This window comes from Ambystoma mexicanum, chromosome 10, assembly GCF_040938575.1.
Source record: "Ambystoma mexicanum isolate Mex_15411 chromosome 10, UKY_AmexF1_1, whole genome shotgun sequence".
Lineage (NCBI taxonomy): Eukaryota > Metazoa > Chordata > Amphibia > Caudata > Ambystomatidae > Ambystoma > Ambystoma mexicanum.
In genome coordinates, this window is record NC_090932.1 from 177,650,376 (window position 1) to 177,666,883 (window position 16,508).

Sequence of the window (16,508 nt, forward strand, 5' to 3'; positions counted from 1 at the left end):
CCAGAGCGCCTGGGGACCAATTCCGTTGGTGACGGTGCGCGGTACAAATAACTTAACATTTAACATTTAACATATATAGTGTAGAACACTGTAGAATATTTTTAGAGGTGGCAACCGTCAAAAGAAATACATGCCTGTTGTCAGGATCCGTGAATGTACCTGTTACTATTTTTTCTATGTCAAGTGCAAAAGCAATGAGTTTTGGTGTGCCTTCAATATTTGTGTACAGTCTTTCTTCTCTGTCTAAGATTTTTCTGTGTTGTTGTTTTTCTTCCGTGTCTACGTCTTTCCTCTGAAATCAAGTCCTTCTTCCATGTCTGTTCTTTTGACCCAGCTCTTGAAGTTTGTTGTCACTATAGCGCTGCATCAGTCTATTTTCTCATTGGCTATTTAGTTTCTCGCGCCCCTCCCTCCAACCAATCACTATTCAATTCTCACCGAGAGATGATTATGCAGGTGCACGCGCACCAGTTTGTCGTCATTGACTGTCCCATGTGCACGCGCATCCACCTCCAACCATTGGTTGTTTTATGTGCACGCGCCCTGTGTCTTCACAGCCATTGGACGACCCTGTGCACGCGCACCTATCCGGTGCTGTACTGTTACTCCTCAAAGCCATTGGCCGGTGTCACACCGCGCCGCCCCCACAGCACCCCCCCCCGCCCCCTCGGTCACCACTGTTAGTCTCCAAGATGGCCACCGCGTCAATTGAGGGATCCGCGCTTTCTGGCGCCGCCCGGGGGGCTTCAACCCCTGACCCGGTGAGTGAGCGTTGCAAGTGCTAAGAGGGCAGGGAGATCTTTGCGAGGCGGAGCATTAGTTGGCAGGCTGATCATCAGAGAGGGGATGAAAATAGGGACCACAACTGAAGGGAGAGGCTCTGGGCCTCCAGATTCCTTAAATGTGCTTTACAGTCCTATGTACAGTGGTGTGCCAGTGCACTACTCCCTTGCATACCTTCCAACCAGTGTACAAACACTTCCCGTTTGCATGCCAGTACCCCTTTATTCAGTGCTTCAGTTCCACGCACTGTATACAACCTCTGTCATTCCGACACTCTAGTACTTTGCTTCAGATTGCCGACAGTGTGCCCAGACCCTACTGTCACCCCATCTTCCGCACACGCTGTGTCCTCAGCACGCCACCCTAAATGCCCAAGCACCGTACATGAAAGCAGTCTCCTCCACTGGGCACCTTAAAGTCTGTGTCTGTTCAGCATCACCCCCTGCTGCCCCTACAAATGTGTTCCTCTTGTGGTCCTACACATGGTCTCTCCCGTGTTTATCGATGCCTTGTGTTAGGCAGGGTTGTTATTGTTGTGTCCCGTCCGCTTCTTCATTTTCCGAATGTAAGGTACTCCCTATGTACCCTATGGTTTCGGTTTTTCTAGAAGTTGTTGCTAAAGAGCACGCACAACTGTTATTCGCCGATAAAGACAACTAGCCACACCATTCTAAATACGCTCCTTTATTGTGTGTGCAAATTATACAAATGTAATCAATAAACCATATCTAATGCATTGTGCCAGAGTTGCTTGTTACGAAGACTTGGTTTGTGTGAGCCTCTCAGGCGTTTGTTTACTTTGCGACTACTTCCCTTGTTCTGAAGTATTCATTTTACAAGCCATGGTGCTGTATGCTGGTAGTACATAATGCCCAAGCCATATGTGTTCGCAGAAGCGTGCAAGTGTTTAGACCACTCCTGTCCAACTAATTGGGACAAGATAGTTTATCTCTGAAATTTGATGTGAATTATCAGGTGTGTGATTGCCTCCCTCGCAGGCCTGCGTTTCCTCAGAGGTGGTGGTGTGCTAGAAATGGTTTGTTTTACCTATATACCAGGAGTCTGCAACCTTTGTCTCTCCAGATATTTTGTACTACAATGCCTGACAGCCCTAGCCAGCACAGTCAGTCGTGGGGGATCAGTGTAGTAGTCCAGTAAAGGGGGATGGGGGGGGGGGTGTGTTGTTGAGACTTAATCTGGTGATTTGTCCTCACTTGACCCAGTCTGTTATCTTGGTTCCCCAACTGGACTACGTTTTGACAGCATGGGATAATCTTTCCATCAGTTAACCTATCTGTAAAATTGTGACTACTTCGAATTGGACTAACTATAGAACCAGCACTGTATATTAGAATATGTGCCGAATGTTCCCCAAATAGAGGTATAAATATGTCCTATGCGTTTGTGGTGTCCCTGTCGCTGCTTGCTCATAAATAAATTGTGCACTGTGTACAGGAAATACCTGGGCATTTGCAAATGAGACAAAGGAGCATTTTGTGAAATTCCACTTAGCACCATGAGCAGAAGAGGGCTAAGGTTTATCATCAGCATTAACTTTAGTTCCAAAGAAAAAGGCTGCCGTTGATGGCAAGACTTTGGAAGTGGAGTACAACCTTCAGCTGCACTCCACTGGGCTTTGCTCACTTTTGTTATGGGGAATCTGACATGCCCTTAAAGACAGTCAGTACTGGGAGACTTTGTTTCCCTTGGTCCTTTCCAGTGTTGCAACTTTTCTGCAACATGTTACAAGCGCACACTGTACCTTACAGTGTGCTTGGGTCTTCCTTTCATTTCCAAAGGCCCTACACTCCCCCAAAGGATTTTTTTAGGTGATGTGCCTTGGACAGGGCTGGTGGCAGCTTATCTTTTCACTTATTTTTAACCCTTTTTTGCCATGCAAACTGCATTTACCGCGGTTGACACAGGAAGGTGGCCTCACTCCAAAATGACTATGCCACAAGGTTCTTTGCCTGTCCTTTGGCCATCTTGTCCCTTTGCCTTCCCCAGGTAGAGCAGACACGGGTCAGTCCTTCTTTGGTCATGCATTCTCCCATGAAACGCCAAGCTTTCACAGGCTTCTGCATCCCTCATGTGTGTGCCTCCAGGATCTGGGCTCAACTGTCTAGTTCGAATACACATCCGGGGTGCCAGAGAGTCTGGTGTGCTGGGAATGACTGGGACCACCGTGGTCCGTGGTTGGTCCATGACTGGTATGCCTGTATATATGCAGATATCCCATTGGGTCCTCTTCGTTTTGGTGCGAAGGAGATTCTGGGTAAGAGAGAGCTCCAGTCGATCTCTTGAGTTCTCACTGAACCTAGGGTAGGATCCAAGTATCCTGAAACTAAGAAGCAGAGTTGAGGAACTGCTGGTGACCCGCTGGAATGTTTGGCATCCTGAGCCCACTGTTGTCCTGCTGTATCTCTCTGCATCCGATCAAACCAGAAGGTCTGCAAAGGCGCTTCGACTCATTTGAATGGTGGGGACTATTCACTGCACCTTAATATAAACCTGCAAGTAAGCCTATTCAGAAGTGTTCCTAGGCCATCCAGTGAACTGACCAGCTTGCATAGGACCTTTGCTCTGAAACCGCTGCCATTTCGCGTTGACACTTGAAACTTGGTGGATCGTAAGCTCTGTGTTCACGGCAATGTCGCACCGAATTTCGTACACTTGTCATTCCCAGATCTGGAATAAAGGGAGAGCGCCCGAACCGGAGTACACACGGTCACTGTGTCACCCAACCGTGGTGACGAACTTCGCACGTGTCTTGCTGCTGTGTCCTGAAGCCTGCTACAGTAAAACTGGCCTGATCTGTACACCAGGAGCGGAGAAATCGCCACTGTCCTGCCATGGAATCATTGCTGTATCTTCGCTGCTGAAAGCCGCAGAGCCGCCCAACTGCAGCATTTGAACCTGCAACCGAAGTAGACTGGCCTGCCGAAGTTTGGTCCAGAGTGCGCTGGGGGTCTGTGAGTACTTGCAACCCTTAGGGGTGGCCCCTAGTGCATCCATCTATTTTTACGCACTAGTGTCCCCTGCGGGCCACTCGCCTTTCCACAGGTAGCCTGTGCTACCGTCCCATTCCCAACTCCTGGAACCTCTTCTGCCCTCTTGGGGAGACCCTCCTCGAATAGTGGGAACTTATTCATCGCCTAACCCAGATTCTTGAGCTGCTACAGCCCCTGCAAGTGGCTCAGTTCGCCCTTCTGCACTATCGCGTGCACCAGGTTTGGAAGTACTTTTTGAGAACTAGGCTCCACTTGTACGGATTGAACTGCCTCTTAGGTAGGGATTGATTGAAGAACTGACTACAGTCTGTTTGCACTGCTTGCTCCCTTTCCTTTTAGGCTGTGGACCCATTGTATGTATGTGTTATAGTAGTGTTGTATTGGTTTGAAGTATTACTGTTGATATTTGCTTTGTGTTTGATTTCAAAGGCCTTGAATACGTGTGTGTGTGTATGTATGTATGTGTGTATATATATATATATATATATGAACAAAGACCACAAAGTCTTGTTACTTTGAAAGCTGCACTTGCATCCAAAAAACGAAATCCAGAGTATCCAGCAGCAGTTGCTCACCAGGAAATTCAATCAAAGGGATTCAACAGCAGACGGCTACGCAGCAACCATTTTTGCTTTTAAAAGTTCAAATTTTATTTTAGATAAATCTAACAGTAAAAAACAGCTTCCCAGTTACAAGGAGGCTATCTAACACGTTTCACCACACTCCCATATATATATATATATATATATATATATATATATATATATATATATATATATATATATATATATATATATATATATATATATATTGTAGTGTCCTTTATTGTGGGCTAGTCTTGACCACAGCCAGTGCTATCTTGATCGATCTAGCTTGTCCAGAAGGTTACCTTGTTCCAAGAAACTAGGCTGGCCTTCTGAACCTCTGCCCAGCAGGTCACAGTTAAGAAATTCATCTTAACAATTGGCAGTGGCTAAAGTCATTTTAACTTGCTCAGTGCGACTTTTGCCAATTGGGCATTTGGGAAGAGGTCAGAATTCCTGGTTTGCTCTCAGAATTCTACCCCAGTCTCTACAGTGTGTTGATGACCGTAGTCTAGGGGTGACTGGTTCCTTCAGAAATCCCACATTGTGTAATCCTGGGCAAATTATTTGACCTGCACCAGCATTCCCTTACTTGTAAAATAGGGGGGCCCTTAGTAACATGCTACCTGCCTGTGTGAATGTAAAAATAAATACAATGTTTACTTCAATATTAATGCAGCGTCTGATTATAAGCCATGTTCATAGTCGTGATTTCATAATACCCAGCCTGAGTTTGCTTGCTGTCACCATCTAACATTTAATCCATGCTTAATTTCTAGTCCTGGCTTTCCTTTTTGACCACAGTGTGCAGTTTGGGTAAAACGCTTTGCTTCCTTGTGCCCCTAGTTCCTTGTTACAGTTGTATTCTCTGCATGGCTCCTCTTTTCTAGACTATATTGTTTGGGGAAGAGGCAGATTGTATTGTTTATTTATATAGCGCGCCTGGCCTTCCGACATCTGGGCACTTGCAAACGATTAGGTTACAGTAACACATAGAATAACATTGTATCAATAAAAGTGTAGCAGGACACGAAGATACAGTATGGCACATGTAGCAAGGCACTTGGCAGGCAAGTATAAATACAAGGGTTTGCATACAAAGGTTCAATAGGTACAATATTTACAGTTCAGGTAGGTGATGTTAATGGTCATTAGCGTGGAGCCATAGTTTGACGTTGGTCTTGAAGGAAGGTAATGCTCTTAAGTTGTCTGGTAAAGAGTTCCATAGGTGGGCTGCTAAAACTGGGAAGCTGTATCCGCCAGTTTTTTTTTTTTAAGTTGGGGGTTCTGATGCTATTGGAGTAAGCCTTTCTGATGAGTGTTTAGTGAATCTCTCCGACAGATCAGTGGGCGTTATGGCTAGATTTGGACAAAAAAAGATGTGCATGAATATAAGGGTAAACTCCTTTCCATGAACAGGTTTGCCTATGAAATTTGGTCACGCAAAACCAATTAGGGTTCTGCAATTTGCTAAGGGGAGTTGAGGGATAAGGCCATAATTTATCTCGGATACTATTGCTGGGCTGTGGAGTTAGATCAGGAAGATACGTTAAATGCAATAGAATCTGAATGCGAGGCATGAGAAGCGTGCACTGGACCACTTCTGCTTGCTGAAGTTGGTTTGATTCAGAAAGAGAAGAAATACATTTTCTAGCATGCAGGGAACAGAGGAATTTTTGAAGCCAGTGGCTAAGCAGTGGGGCTGGTGACTCTGAGGGCAAGCGTGGGGTGAGGGAGTTTGAGGGTTTTAAGAATTGATGGCAGGAGATCCCAGAGGTAGTTTGTCAGAGTATTGATGCAATTGGTATATTTCTATTCTATGCAGCCGGGGGATGAGGGGATTGATTTTGTGTAATTATCCACATTAAAACAAACCATGTAACGGTGCTCTGTCTGTTTTTTTTTTTTTTCGTTTTATTCCCCTCAAGTACTGTTTTTAGAGAGCACTGTAACACTCTCAAATGCCAACTAATATACCATCAACAGCTACTTTTTAATACCTAGTTTTGTCTTTGTTGTCATGTACAATGCCACGCATCTTGATATTTTATTACAAGCAACAAAAAGAAAGCTAAACAAATCTTTGGCTGCACATAACAATGTTAAAGCGTACATTCGTAATCTGGCAGTCCCCTCTTACAGTCCATAATCATGATGGCTTTTCTTTGATTCTTTAGCCACGCTGATGTCATCAGTGCTTAAAGTCTTTATTTTTAACTTTAGAGGTTTGTTATTCGTCTACGTCATTCATCACCTGTTACTTATCTACAGGGTCGTCCATCAATGCCATCAGTGAAACCCATAATTGGTTGATTCTTGCATGGCGTATCCCTTGTTAATTTACTGGTGCCTGCTGCCCCAGAATATATTACGGGTGCTATGACTGGATTTTAGAATGTTAAACTTGGCACCAGAAAACAATCTGTGGGTTTGAGACCTCTTGGCCGGGTGAGCCTGCATGGCTGCCAGGAATACTGCTCTCACTGGAGGTCTAAGGAGTACATTTGCTACTGTTTGGCTGGGTCTTACCTCAAGGATTGAAATAAGGATGTTGATTTCGGATTGAAAGGCTGCTCCTGGGTATGTCTTAAATCTAGTAAGCAGGAGCTAGAACATGGCTTACTACATATCTAGCTTCCACTGGAATACAAGCTAGCTTCTTATCAATTATTTAGGACCCATTCCGTTTCTAAATGAGACCCAATGCTCCTTTATAAGTGTTCATAAGCAGAGTAAATCACATCTGAGTTATGATTGTAACGTACTAGTTAGGTTGGCTAGTCAAAACTAGCTCATGGTGTCTGTTGTTGTCGTCAAGCTAGCTACGTTTTATTAGGCTGCACACAAGCAGATAAATAGCTTGCAGCAATTTTAAAATCCTTTTAACTATATTGTCCTATGGTTTAAAGCAGGATGTCTAGTCATTTTGCTTGGCCAATGACTTTGCTCTTCTAGCATTGCATCTTTTTATAGATTCACCTGTTTCAAAGATGTCCAAATGTCAAGGTAAAACGTAGACCATGGGAGATTCAGGATGCATGCAAATCTGTCCCATTGACAAATGTTCTATGATCCTAGGTGCCTTGCAGCAAATGCTGGAGATGCGTAGTGCTGCCCTAGCATCTTTCTAAGGCTTTTAACGTCTTACTTAGCCAGGTTATATTCATTTGAATTGTCTGGAACATTTGGTGTCCTACATGTACCTCAACAATGTTTTGAGGGCTTCTATTATTGAATGTTTACTTTTTTTAACTTCTTTTCTTGGAAAACCTTCCGGCGCAACTGCTCCTCACCGACATTCAAAACATTAGTTAAGTTGAGACACAGAAATGGATTAATGGGGAACCGTTTCTTTGCATCTGTACACGTGTAAAATGACTTTATATCTTCATCGTTTCTGTAGCATAAGTGTCCTCATCTCGAGCCGGAGATGTCACTTATCTTGATATTGTCTTGATGCCTTATAGACTATATTCACTTCTCTAGTCTCTGCATCTCTTCCATGTATATCAGTCTGCTTTGTGTGATATCACCAATCTGCCCTTTCATCCATTGGTCCTGCTTCTTCTGGGATTTCATTCAAATGTCCATCATACTGTCTGGTATGCAGGTATAGCTTTCTCAATGGGAACCTTGCCTACAGGATTCTCCTTGCTATCAGTATTTTTACTGGTACTGCACGTGTCTCACACGCCTGCTCCCAACATCTTTGTGTAATGTTTATTCTTTACCTGAAAACATTTAATGCAGAACTTTTTATTTTTTTTATTCCTTGAGTATTCAACATAAACACTAAATATAATTGGATTTGTTCTTGGTGTTCATCTGTGCACTTCCACCATGCATTGTTTTCTACTCCGTAATCACATTTTAGATGCAAGTTAGAAGCAAAGAGTTTGGGTCTTCCATGAACTCGTGTAAATGAAAACCGGTGTTCTGCAATGCTGGTCTAGCCTGCCTTCCTGGCCCCAACCCTTTCCAGATTATACCTTCATTGTTGATGCTTGTGTTGGTGATCCTTCCCCCAAATGTAATATTGAACCCTATTTAAGGTATCCTCTTATTTTGTTCTCCGTTCCTTCCCCCCCCCCAAAAACAGCATATAGTTAACCGTGGGAGCACCCATCCATCAATAGTGAGATGACCGTTGTACATATAAAGAGTTGCAGTTATAGGGCGTGAGGGAAATTAACGATTGTAGGCAGTGCAGGAGACTCGTGATTATAAGCGGAAAGTGATGCAGAGGTGGCTGGAGGTAGTGAGATGGACAGCAGGTTGCTGGTGGGAATCTTGTAAGGGCAGTTGCAGGGAGATGGTGGATGCTAGCAAGGAAACCGACTGGCATTTACCTGTGTGGAGGACGGGTGTTCAGTTGCTGGCGTTGGGCCGTGGGTAGGGGTGGACTGTTCATTGCTGCATTGAGGGAGGGCAAGGTGGTTCTGGACAGGGTGTGAGTGGGGTAGGCGGGGTGTTTTCAGGGAGTGAACAGTGGGCAATTACAGGCAATAAGGTGTTAATCTGGCAGGTCAAAAAAGGTTTGGTTGGAAGACAAGGGTTTCCCAGAGAGGGAGAGAAGTGTCTATTCCCAGGTGAAATGAGGAGAAATTGCTTTTGGGGAATTTCAGAGAGGACCTAACAAAATGTTGAAAGTAGGAATTGTGGTTAGTTGAGCAGCCTTCTCTCTCCCATGGCCATAGGACCGTTTGCCATGCACACTGGGGATGGCTGTGTTTTTAAATGTATTTTTAAACAGACTAAACCAACTTTGTTTCCCATTTTGTAGGTTTAATTGACATGTCTGTGAGAGAATGCGAAATAAGAATTTGAGGAGGATCTTTGAACTGCTGGCTATTGGCAGGCTTGCTGAGAAACATGGTGCACCACCTCTAGAGGGTTGCCTGTGCGTAAAAGGCCCATTTTAAACTTGGATTTTACAATTATGATTTTTTTTTTTTTAAAACAACACTTTCTTTTTTGGTGAAGAACCACGTGGAATCCACCACGTGGATGCTATGATTTACTGTTTCCAAGCCTCCAAAAAGCTCTTTTTCTGCCAAGCTGGGCGGTTTCAGCACCGTGATCAGGGCTAACAGCTCTATGGAGACAGCAGACCCTTCACCATGGTAAAACTTGCTAACCCCCTTTACACCGGGTGGCTACTGGAGGCAGTCCGGAAGATAAAGAAACAGAAACAGCGTCCGTCGGAGGAAAGGATATGCAATGCTGTTGCATCCTCGCATGGTCTGGACCGCAAGACCGTGCTAGAGCAACTGGAGTTAAGTGTTCAAGATGGAGCCATTTTAAAAGCCTCCAGCAATGGTCAGAATTCCTATAAGGATCCAGAGCACCCTGGGCGACTGTGTATTCCTAAACCACCACGGCCCCACAGCAAGCTAGATGGGAAGTATGATGTGGACTGGAATAAATTGCTCACAAAGTGTCTCGAGGGTTTGGGGCAGTCAACCGGCTCCTCGCTTAAGAACATTGAACGCTTTCTTAAAAGCCAAAAGGACCTGGGGGCATTTTTTGATTTCAACAACCCATCTGCTTTTCACCAGCAGCTGCGCCTGGGCATTAAGCGGGCAGTGGGACATGGTTGTATACTCAAAGATGGCCCATTATATCGACTTAACACTAAAGAACAGGATGAAAAACAGCAGCTCTATGAGTCACTGTCTTGTCTACCGCCGGTTTGCCTTCTTCCACACGAGAAGGATAAGGTAAGGTTCCCTACTAAACGGGCCCGGCGAGCTTGTTACTTTTGAGTTCTCTTAGTTTGTCATTGAGTTGTATGGGTAACATTCTAATGTGATGGAACTTTTTGCAGTGCGCTCAACCTCTGTGAGGGACGTTTTAACTTTGCCACTGCACATGTTGTGTTCAAGATAATTTGTGATCTCTGAGCTTCAGGAGAGATTTACAAAAATGTTTGCTCATTTTTTTCTCTTGCAGTCAATTTGTTTACCAGATGGTAGGTGGGCTGCATAACAAGACCTTGTTATGAAGATATCAAAGATCATTTGATAGAAAGGTTCCTATAGTAGCACTCCAGAAGTTGTGATAAGGAAAACTCTCTCAGTTCATAGTTGTTTTTTTGGGAGTGGAGTTCATTATCTTGGAAGGTAGAGGATGTTGCTAACTATGTTGCACATTCTGACACTTGCACAAAGGAACAGTTATCTACCCTACCTCATGGTGACCATTCCTATGCATGCCCCGTTAACAGCCGTGGGATGGCAGCGCGGTCCATGCCACAGCCAGCAGCTTGTATTCTATGAGCCCATCACTGACTTTTTGATTCCTGTTTTTTTTTGTCATTGCGTGAAGGTATTAATAGTGCAGGCGTTTGCGTTTCTAAAGTGATGTGACATATACCATAGCTAGGGAAACTGATCTGTAGGAGAAGGCACTCATGAAACGGGGTAACGCAACTGTGCATTGTGGACAGTGATGTTGACCATGAAACCTGTCAGTGATGTTATTTGTTGTTGAAGGTCATGGTCCCTTGTAGATTGGATCATTATATTGTCCTGTGTGGGCGATAAGGACGAATCACTGATGTGCAATTCAGAAGGGAATGGTGCTCCGGGAACAAGACATTGCGCCTGTGAATTGTGACAAATGGCATTAAACAATGGGGGTATCTCTCCACTGTACATCTTAGGTGATGTGCTTGGCATACTAACAATGCTGTTGTGAACAAACAAAAACAGGAGCAGCTGCTTTTTCCTCATATTGGGGGCAGGCACTGTACATTTTCATTAGGTAGTAGAAGATGCAATTGTTGACTTTGCATCCTTCCAACAGGGCCGTTGGATAGAGGAGTCGAGCTGCTGGTCTTTTACAGCCTGGAAGGTTAATTATGCTCAACTGCAGTAATTGTAATTATTCATTTATATTGCACACAGGGCCCTTAGGCATCTGGGCGTAGTGAAGGTTACATAGTTGTGTATGGCATGGGCATCAGATACAAATATATACAGATGCGATATGTGTCAGATATGGAAATCAAATATACAGATACAATTTTGTGGTAGCAATGTGCGTATATGCAATAGATTTCTCTGGATAATGTAAGTAAGAATACTTGGGTCTAGTCTGCAGGAAAAAGTACAGGAAAGCAAGCCCGAAGGTCACAGGTCTCGGGAGTGCAACCACTTCTTGACGTTGGTCTTGAAGCAGTGGAAGGGAGATATGGCTCTTAATTAATCGGGGATGGAGTTCCATAATTGCGCAGCCAGGACTGGAAAGCTAGCTCCTCCTGTTTTTTTTAGTTTAAAATTGGGTATTCTGATGCTGTTGCATTGCGCTTTTCTGATAGCTCGGTCTGAGGTGTGTTTGATAAATCTGTCACTGAGGTATAGGGTGACCTTGTTGGACAGACTTTTGTGAGTGAGGATGAGCGCTTTAAGCTTGATTCTGTTGTTGATGGAGAGCCAGTTAGTGGCCGTCTCACGTGAGATGTATGCTGTGTTTTGGGTATGCCTAGAGCCGCTCTTGGGGCATTGTTTTGGATTGTCTGGAGTTGATTGGTGTTGCGTTTACTGGTGCCTAGATATAGGGCATTGCAGTAGTCTAATTTGGAGAGGATTAAGGCCCTTGCAATTGTAGTACAGCTATCAGTGGACAGGAAGGTTTACATGCATAAATCAGCTTTCATGTATAGTTGGTGGCAGAAGCTGTTGCGTTGATTTGTTTAAGGTTCAGAGCAGAGTCCAGGTAGAAGCCGAGAGTCTTGATTTCCTTGGGATACTTTTCTGTCAAAGTGGACAGAGTTGTATTGGGTAGAGTGTTTGGTCAACCTATTTGGGGATCCAACAATTAGAAGCTCCGTCTTTTCATTGCTTAGGCATAAGCCATGGGTGGCCATCCATGTTTGTATGATAAGTATTAAGCAGTATTCTCAAGATGTGTTTTAGTAGAGTGTCAAATGTTTTAATGTTGCTCTGTTTTTAGGGTAAGTTCACAGTACTTCTCAAACCAGTGTTGATCCGTTGCTCAATTAACACTATTGAACCCTGCATGGCTTTGCCGCTGTACTTTGGTCCTGACACTGGTCAACCAACTGCTTATATGTAGTACATATATAATCTCACACTTTATAAAACTCTACTACCAATGCAAGGTTCTGTAGTGAAATTTGAGGATCCAGGAGCTACAACTAGCACCTGTGTATTTGGCATCACCAGGTAGAAAGGATCTGGCGCTACCTGTGTGGTACCAGGAGCGGGCGCAAATCTAAATTTTACAAGAGAAGTAAAGGTAAATGTTTTGTCCATTAAATATGACCTATTGTGTTGTAGATATGACCAAATGCGTATTTATTTGACTTACCAATGCACAAAGTTAATGCTAGATACGCATGTTTGCATGACACCAGTTGGCCTTGATTGTTCAAAATAGCTCCTGGCAGCTGTTTTTGTAAATTTAACCAAGATCTCCTATGGTGGAAGCAGGAGATTAATGGCACCTCCTATTCCTGCAATTTTTGAACCGTGGGTTGCACCCAATTCCTGACTAGCAGCTCATGCTATTAGAATGCTGGGAGCATTCACAGCTTCTCTGGTGCAATGTTCTCGCACTTACCCCCCCCCACCCACCCCCTACTCCTTTCTAAGTCTGCATGGATATTCCAATAGCAAATGACGTTAATTGTCCTGAAAGTAATCTTAGCCTGATGTACTGCATGCAGGACTGTCAGGGCGATATGACAAACGTTTAAACTAATTGTTATTAAAGGGGTAGTTCAGTTCAGTCAGAAATGTTATTGGCCCAATGGACCGGGCATGTATTTTGGAGCATACATCGTGGAAGTTTAAAAAAAATGTCAATACGATTTACCCGTTTTATTCTCCATCTTGTGCTAATCTTATCCCTTGATCCAATGCCCTAAGCTCCACTGATTCAGATCACTAGATGCTCACCATAAGCTCCACCTATTTTAATGACGTTAGTGGGCAGCGTAGCCAAATGTACCCCATCATAATGTTATCTAACGCATAAACAGGAACATAAACACGCATATCCACAAACACTTTTTTTCTTTTCACAAACATAACTGTTTATTTTGAAGATAACCACAATAGTCTGAAGCATAACAAGTACACGTGACGCTGAAAAGAGGTAATTAAGTCCATGAAAACATGGGTTACTTTTCCCAATAGAGGTTATAGCTAGCGAACATTGCATGGTTCTACAGTGATCTTAGAATGCCGATTCTGTTCATCGATCGATTAATCCCTTATCTTCCATTGCTGATTTTTGATCAAGGAACATGGCGCTCCATTACAGAGAAGAAATTGGTGGTTTCAATTTGAAATGCAACACTTTCACATCTACACGTTTTCAGAACCTATAGGCTGCCATGTTGCTCCTTATCACTGCAATCGCAAAAGGACAGATTGGTGTCTGGCGATAGTCCCAGATAATGGTTATCACAGATGCGGTGTTGATGATTATTTTCCATTTGCGGTTCAAAGGATCTGTTGACCGGTAAACTGTACCCATGACTGGGGCACATCTTGATAATATAACTGTGTAAAATTGAGAATGCAAAAAATATGTTGATACCCAATTTTATAATTGTATATACACAGACCATTTGTTAACTATCAGTTGAAGTTACAATTAACACATATATTATTTGCCTCAAAGTGAACCTCCGTCACAACGTAAATCATGTAGCATATAGCGCACTTGCCATCCTCACTTGCAGAAATATTATCTAAAACTTTGCTTACATTGGGTCTTGTTTCCATTCTCCCTATGTGGCGGATGACCAACCACTTCAAAAAACAGGTCTCAGTAATAGAAACTTAACAGTCCTATGTAAGCTTTCAATATAGTGAATCTTTCACTTCTTTGTGGATATTTAACATATTTTTGCCTTCAAATTGTTAGTGCAGTGGATTCAAGGACACATAACAATGCGAGTCTTCAGCCAGCGTGTCGAGGCCGTTTCGTTTTGGGAACACATGCCCCAAAATTGAACAATATTAATGGCAAGCTGTGCTGTGAAAAGCGAATATTTCAAATATCCCAAATATGAAACTATGTACTTAGTATAAATGTGCATGGTCTCACATTTTGTTTTCTTTCTGAGATGACCCTAGGTGAGGTGCAGACAGGCACATACTTCCCTATACTTTAATAGGGCAATGCCCAAAAAAAGCAAAGTTAATAGTGTGGGGCAGTTTTTTTGGCCAAAGTGGGCCCCTTCTTTTCCGAAATAAACAATTCAAATACAAAAGCAGTGGGTTAATAGAGACGGGACCGGACGGACCGGAAAGGGAGGTGGGGGAGGAATGATTTTGCTCTAGGCTGGGTGGACTGTTGCAGCCACAGCAACATGTGGAATGTGCAACAATAAAATGGAAATTATTTACAAACACTAAAATTCTAGCATGCCTTGAATGAGTGCAGTTTTGAAAGGCTTACTGGCTTCTGTGTATATATATTCTGGTAATCATACTGATTACTGCATTGATGCATGCGTGACTGTTTGCACTCCACATGTGGGCCTTAACAGTAAGTAGAAAGTAAATGTGCAAAGGCCACAGGCGCATGTTCATAGTGCACATTGGCAAGACATATTCCTTTTCTTTTTATTTCAATGTTGGCTAGTACTGTGGTACATAAACCTTTTTTCTATAATCTGCAGCCACTTATGATTCCTGCTTTCCTACAAGGAAAGACTTAATTTATTGTATTGGTTATTTGTGAAGCGCCTATACATAAAGTGGTGTTTCAAGGTGCCACAAGACAAAAAAGGGGGGCAAGAAGGAAAAAAAAAACAATAATGGTCCTACTAGTCCTCCTGTCATTCTGATCATGCAAGAGCATTAACAAGAAGTGCAGGTGGAAGGCAGTGGTGTAGGTCGGGCAGAAGGGAAAATGCAAGGTTTGGAGGGAGTTGCTCAGCAAGAGGAGGTATACAAGTTCAGCGAGGGAGGATCGGAAGAAGAGGGCTAATGGGGCTAGGCATGTGCTAACGGGAGGCCAGGTGGGCTAGTGCCACGGGGAAGTGAGGACTACATGCAAAGCTGGAGGATGGGGTGGACCAGGCTCGGTAGGGATGCACAACTTGCCAGGCTTGTAAGGGGAGAGGTGCCCGGAAGGGCGGGTGCAGGTTGTGGGGGGGGGTCAAGAAGACAGGGTGCTGGGATATATGGGTGAGGAGAGCCTGGTGCCCTGTGGAGCTCGGGAGCACGCAGCCAGTCAATGTGACAGAGGGGGCATTAGTGGAGGTGGGGGAGGGAATGAAGAAAATAAGTTTGGTCTTAAAAATCTTTTGGAACTTAAGGAGATCAGGCAGAAGTCTGTGAGGGGTGGAGATGCTCCTGCCACGGAAAGGGTGTAGCCCACTCTGCTTGGAATAGTGTCTGATCTGCAGAGCATTGCTGCTGGATGACCGAAGGTCTCTAAGAGAGAGATTTTTAGGAAAAGAGTCGGATGCCTGGCCCCAGAAAGCCCTGTGGATGATGCTGACGGTCTTGAACTCGATCATTGCAGTCACTGGGAGCCAGTGGAGATATTTTAGGGCTTGAGTGATGCGTTCCCTGTGCTTGAGGGCAAGGATGAATCTTGCAGTCCTATTCTGTATTAGTTGAAGGGGGCGGGGTGAAGGGAGGATTTGGGCAGATTGAGGAAGAGGCTGTTGCGGTTGTCCAGCCTGATGAGGACCAGAGCCCTAGAGACATTGAGTTCCTGTATGTCTGCTGCTCCATTTAGATTCTTCAACTATTGTGAGATCATTATAAACGCGGCTCGAAATTAGGATTGGATAACGTGGAATTAGAAACCGAGCCTGTGAATCCAGCAATAACCGGCGGTCACCAGGAGATAAACAAGGAGCTATTTTATAGCGTTGCATTAGTTGGCCTGGGGTAGCCAAAGGTAGCTCCTGGTGACTTGTTTTTAAGCTCTTCATTTGATTTGAGTCACATCCTTGAAATAATCAGACTGATATTTATTGTTCTAATATAAATCGATTTATATTGATGGTAATCAAAGAAAAACAAATGTTAAATGTTTAAGATCTATTAAGTGACATTACTTCAGAAACGGTGATTAAAACAATTCCATCTCAACTGACATACTACTAAATTTATTGTACAATGAAAACACTGTA

At 43.8% G+C, this 16,508-nt stretch overlaps 1 protein-coding gene across 1 annotated transcript in view; it reads left to right on the forward strand.

Annotated features, from left to right (window-relative positions):
• Positions 1-649: 649 nt before the first annotated feature.
• Positions 650-16,508, forward strand: part of KAT6A (lysine acetyltransferase 6A) — a 1,549,616-nt gene continuing 1,533,757 nt past the window's right edge. Inside the window, exons 1-2 of the mRNA XM_069617664.1 lie at positions 650-761; positions 9,162-10,098. Of these exons, the coding sequence (XP_069473765.1) occupies positions 9,499-10,098 (600 nt within the window). The 5' untranslated portion in view covers positions 650-761; positions 9,162-9,498. The remainder of the gene's footprint in view (positions 762-9,161; positions 10,099-16,508) is intronic.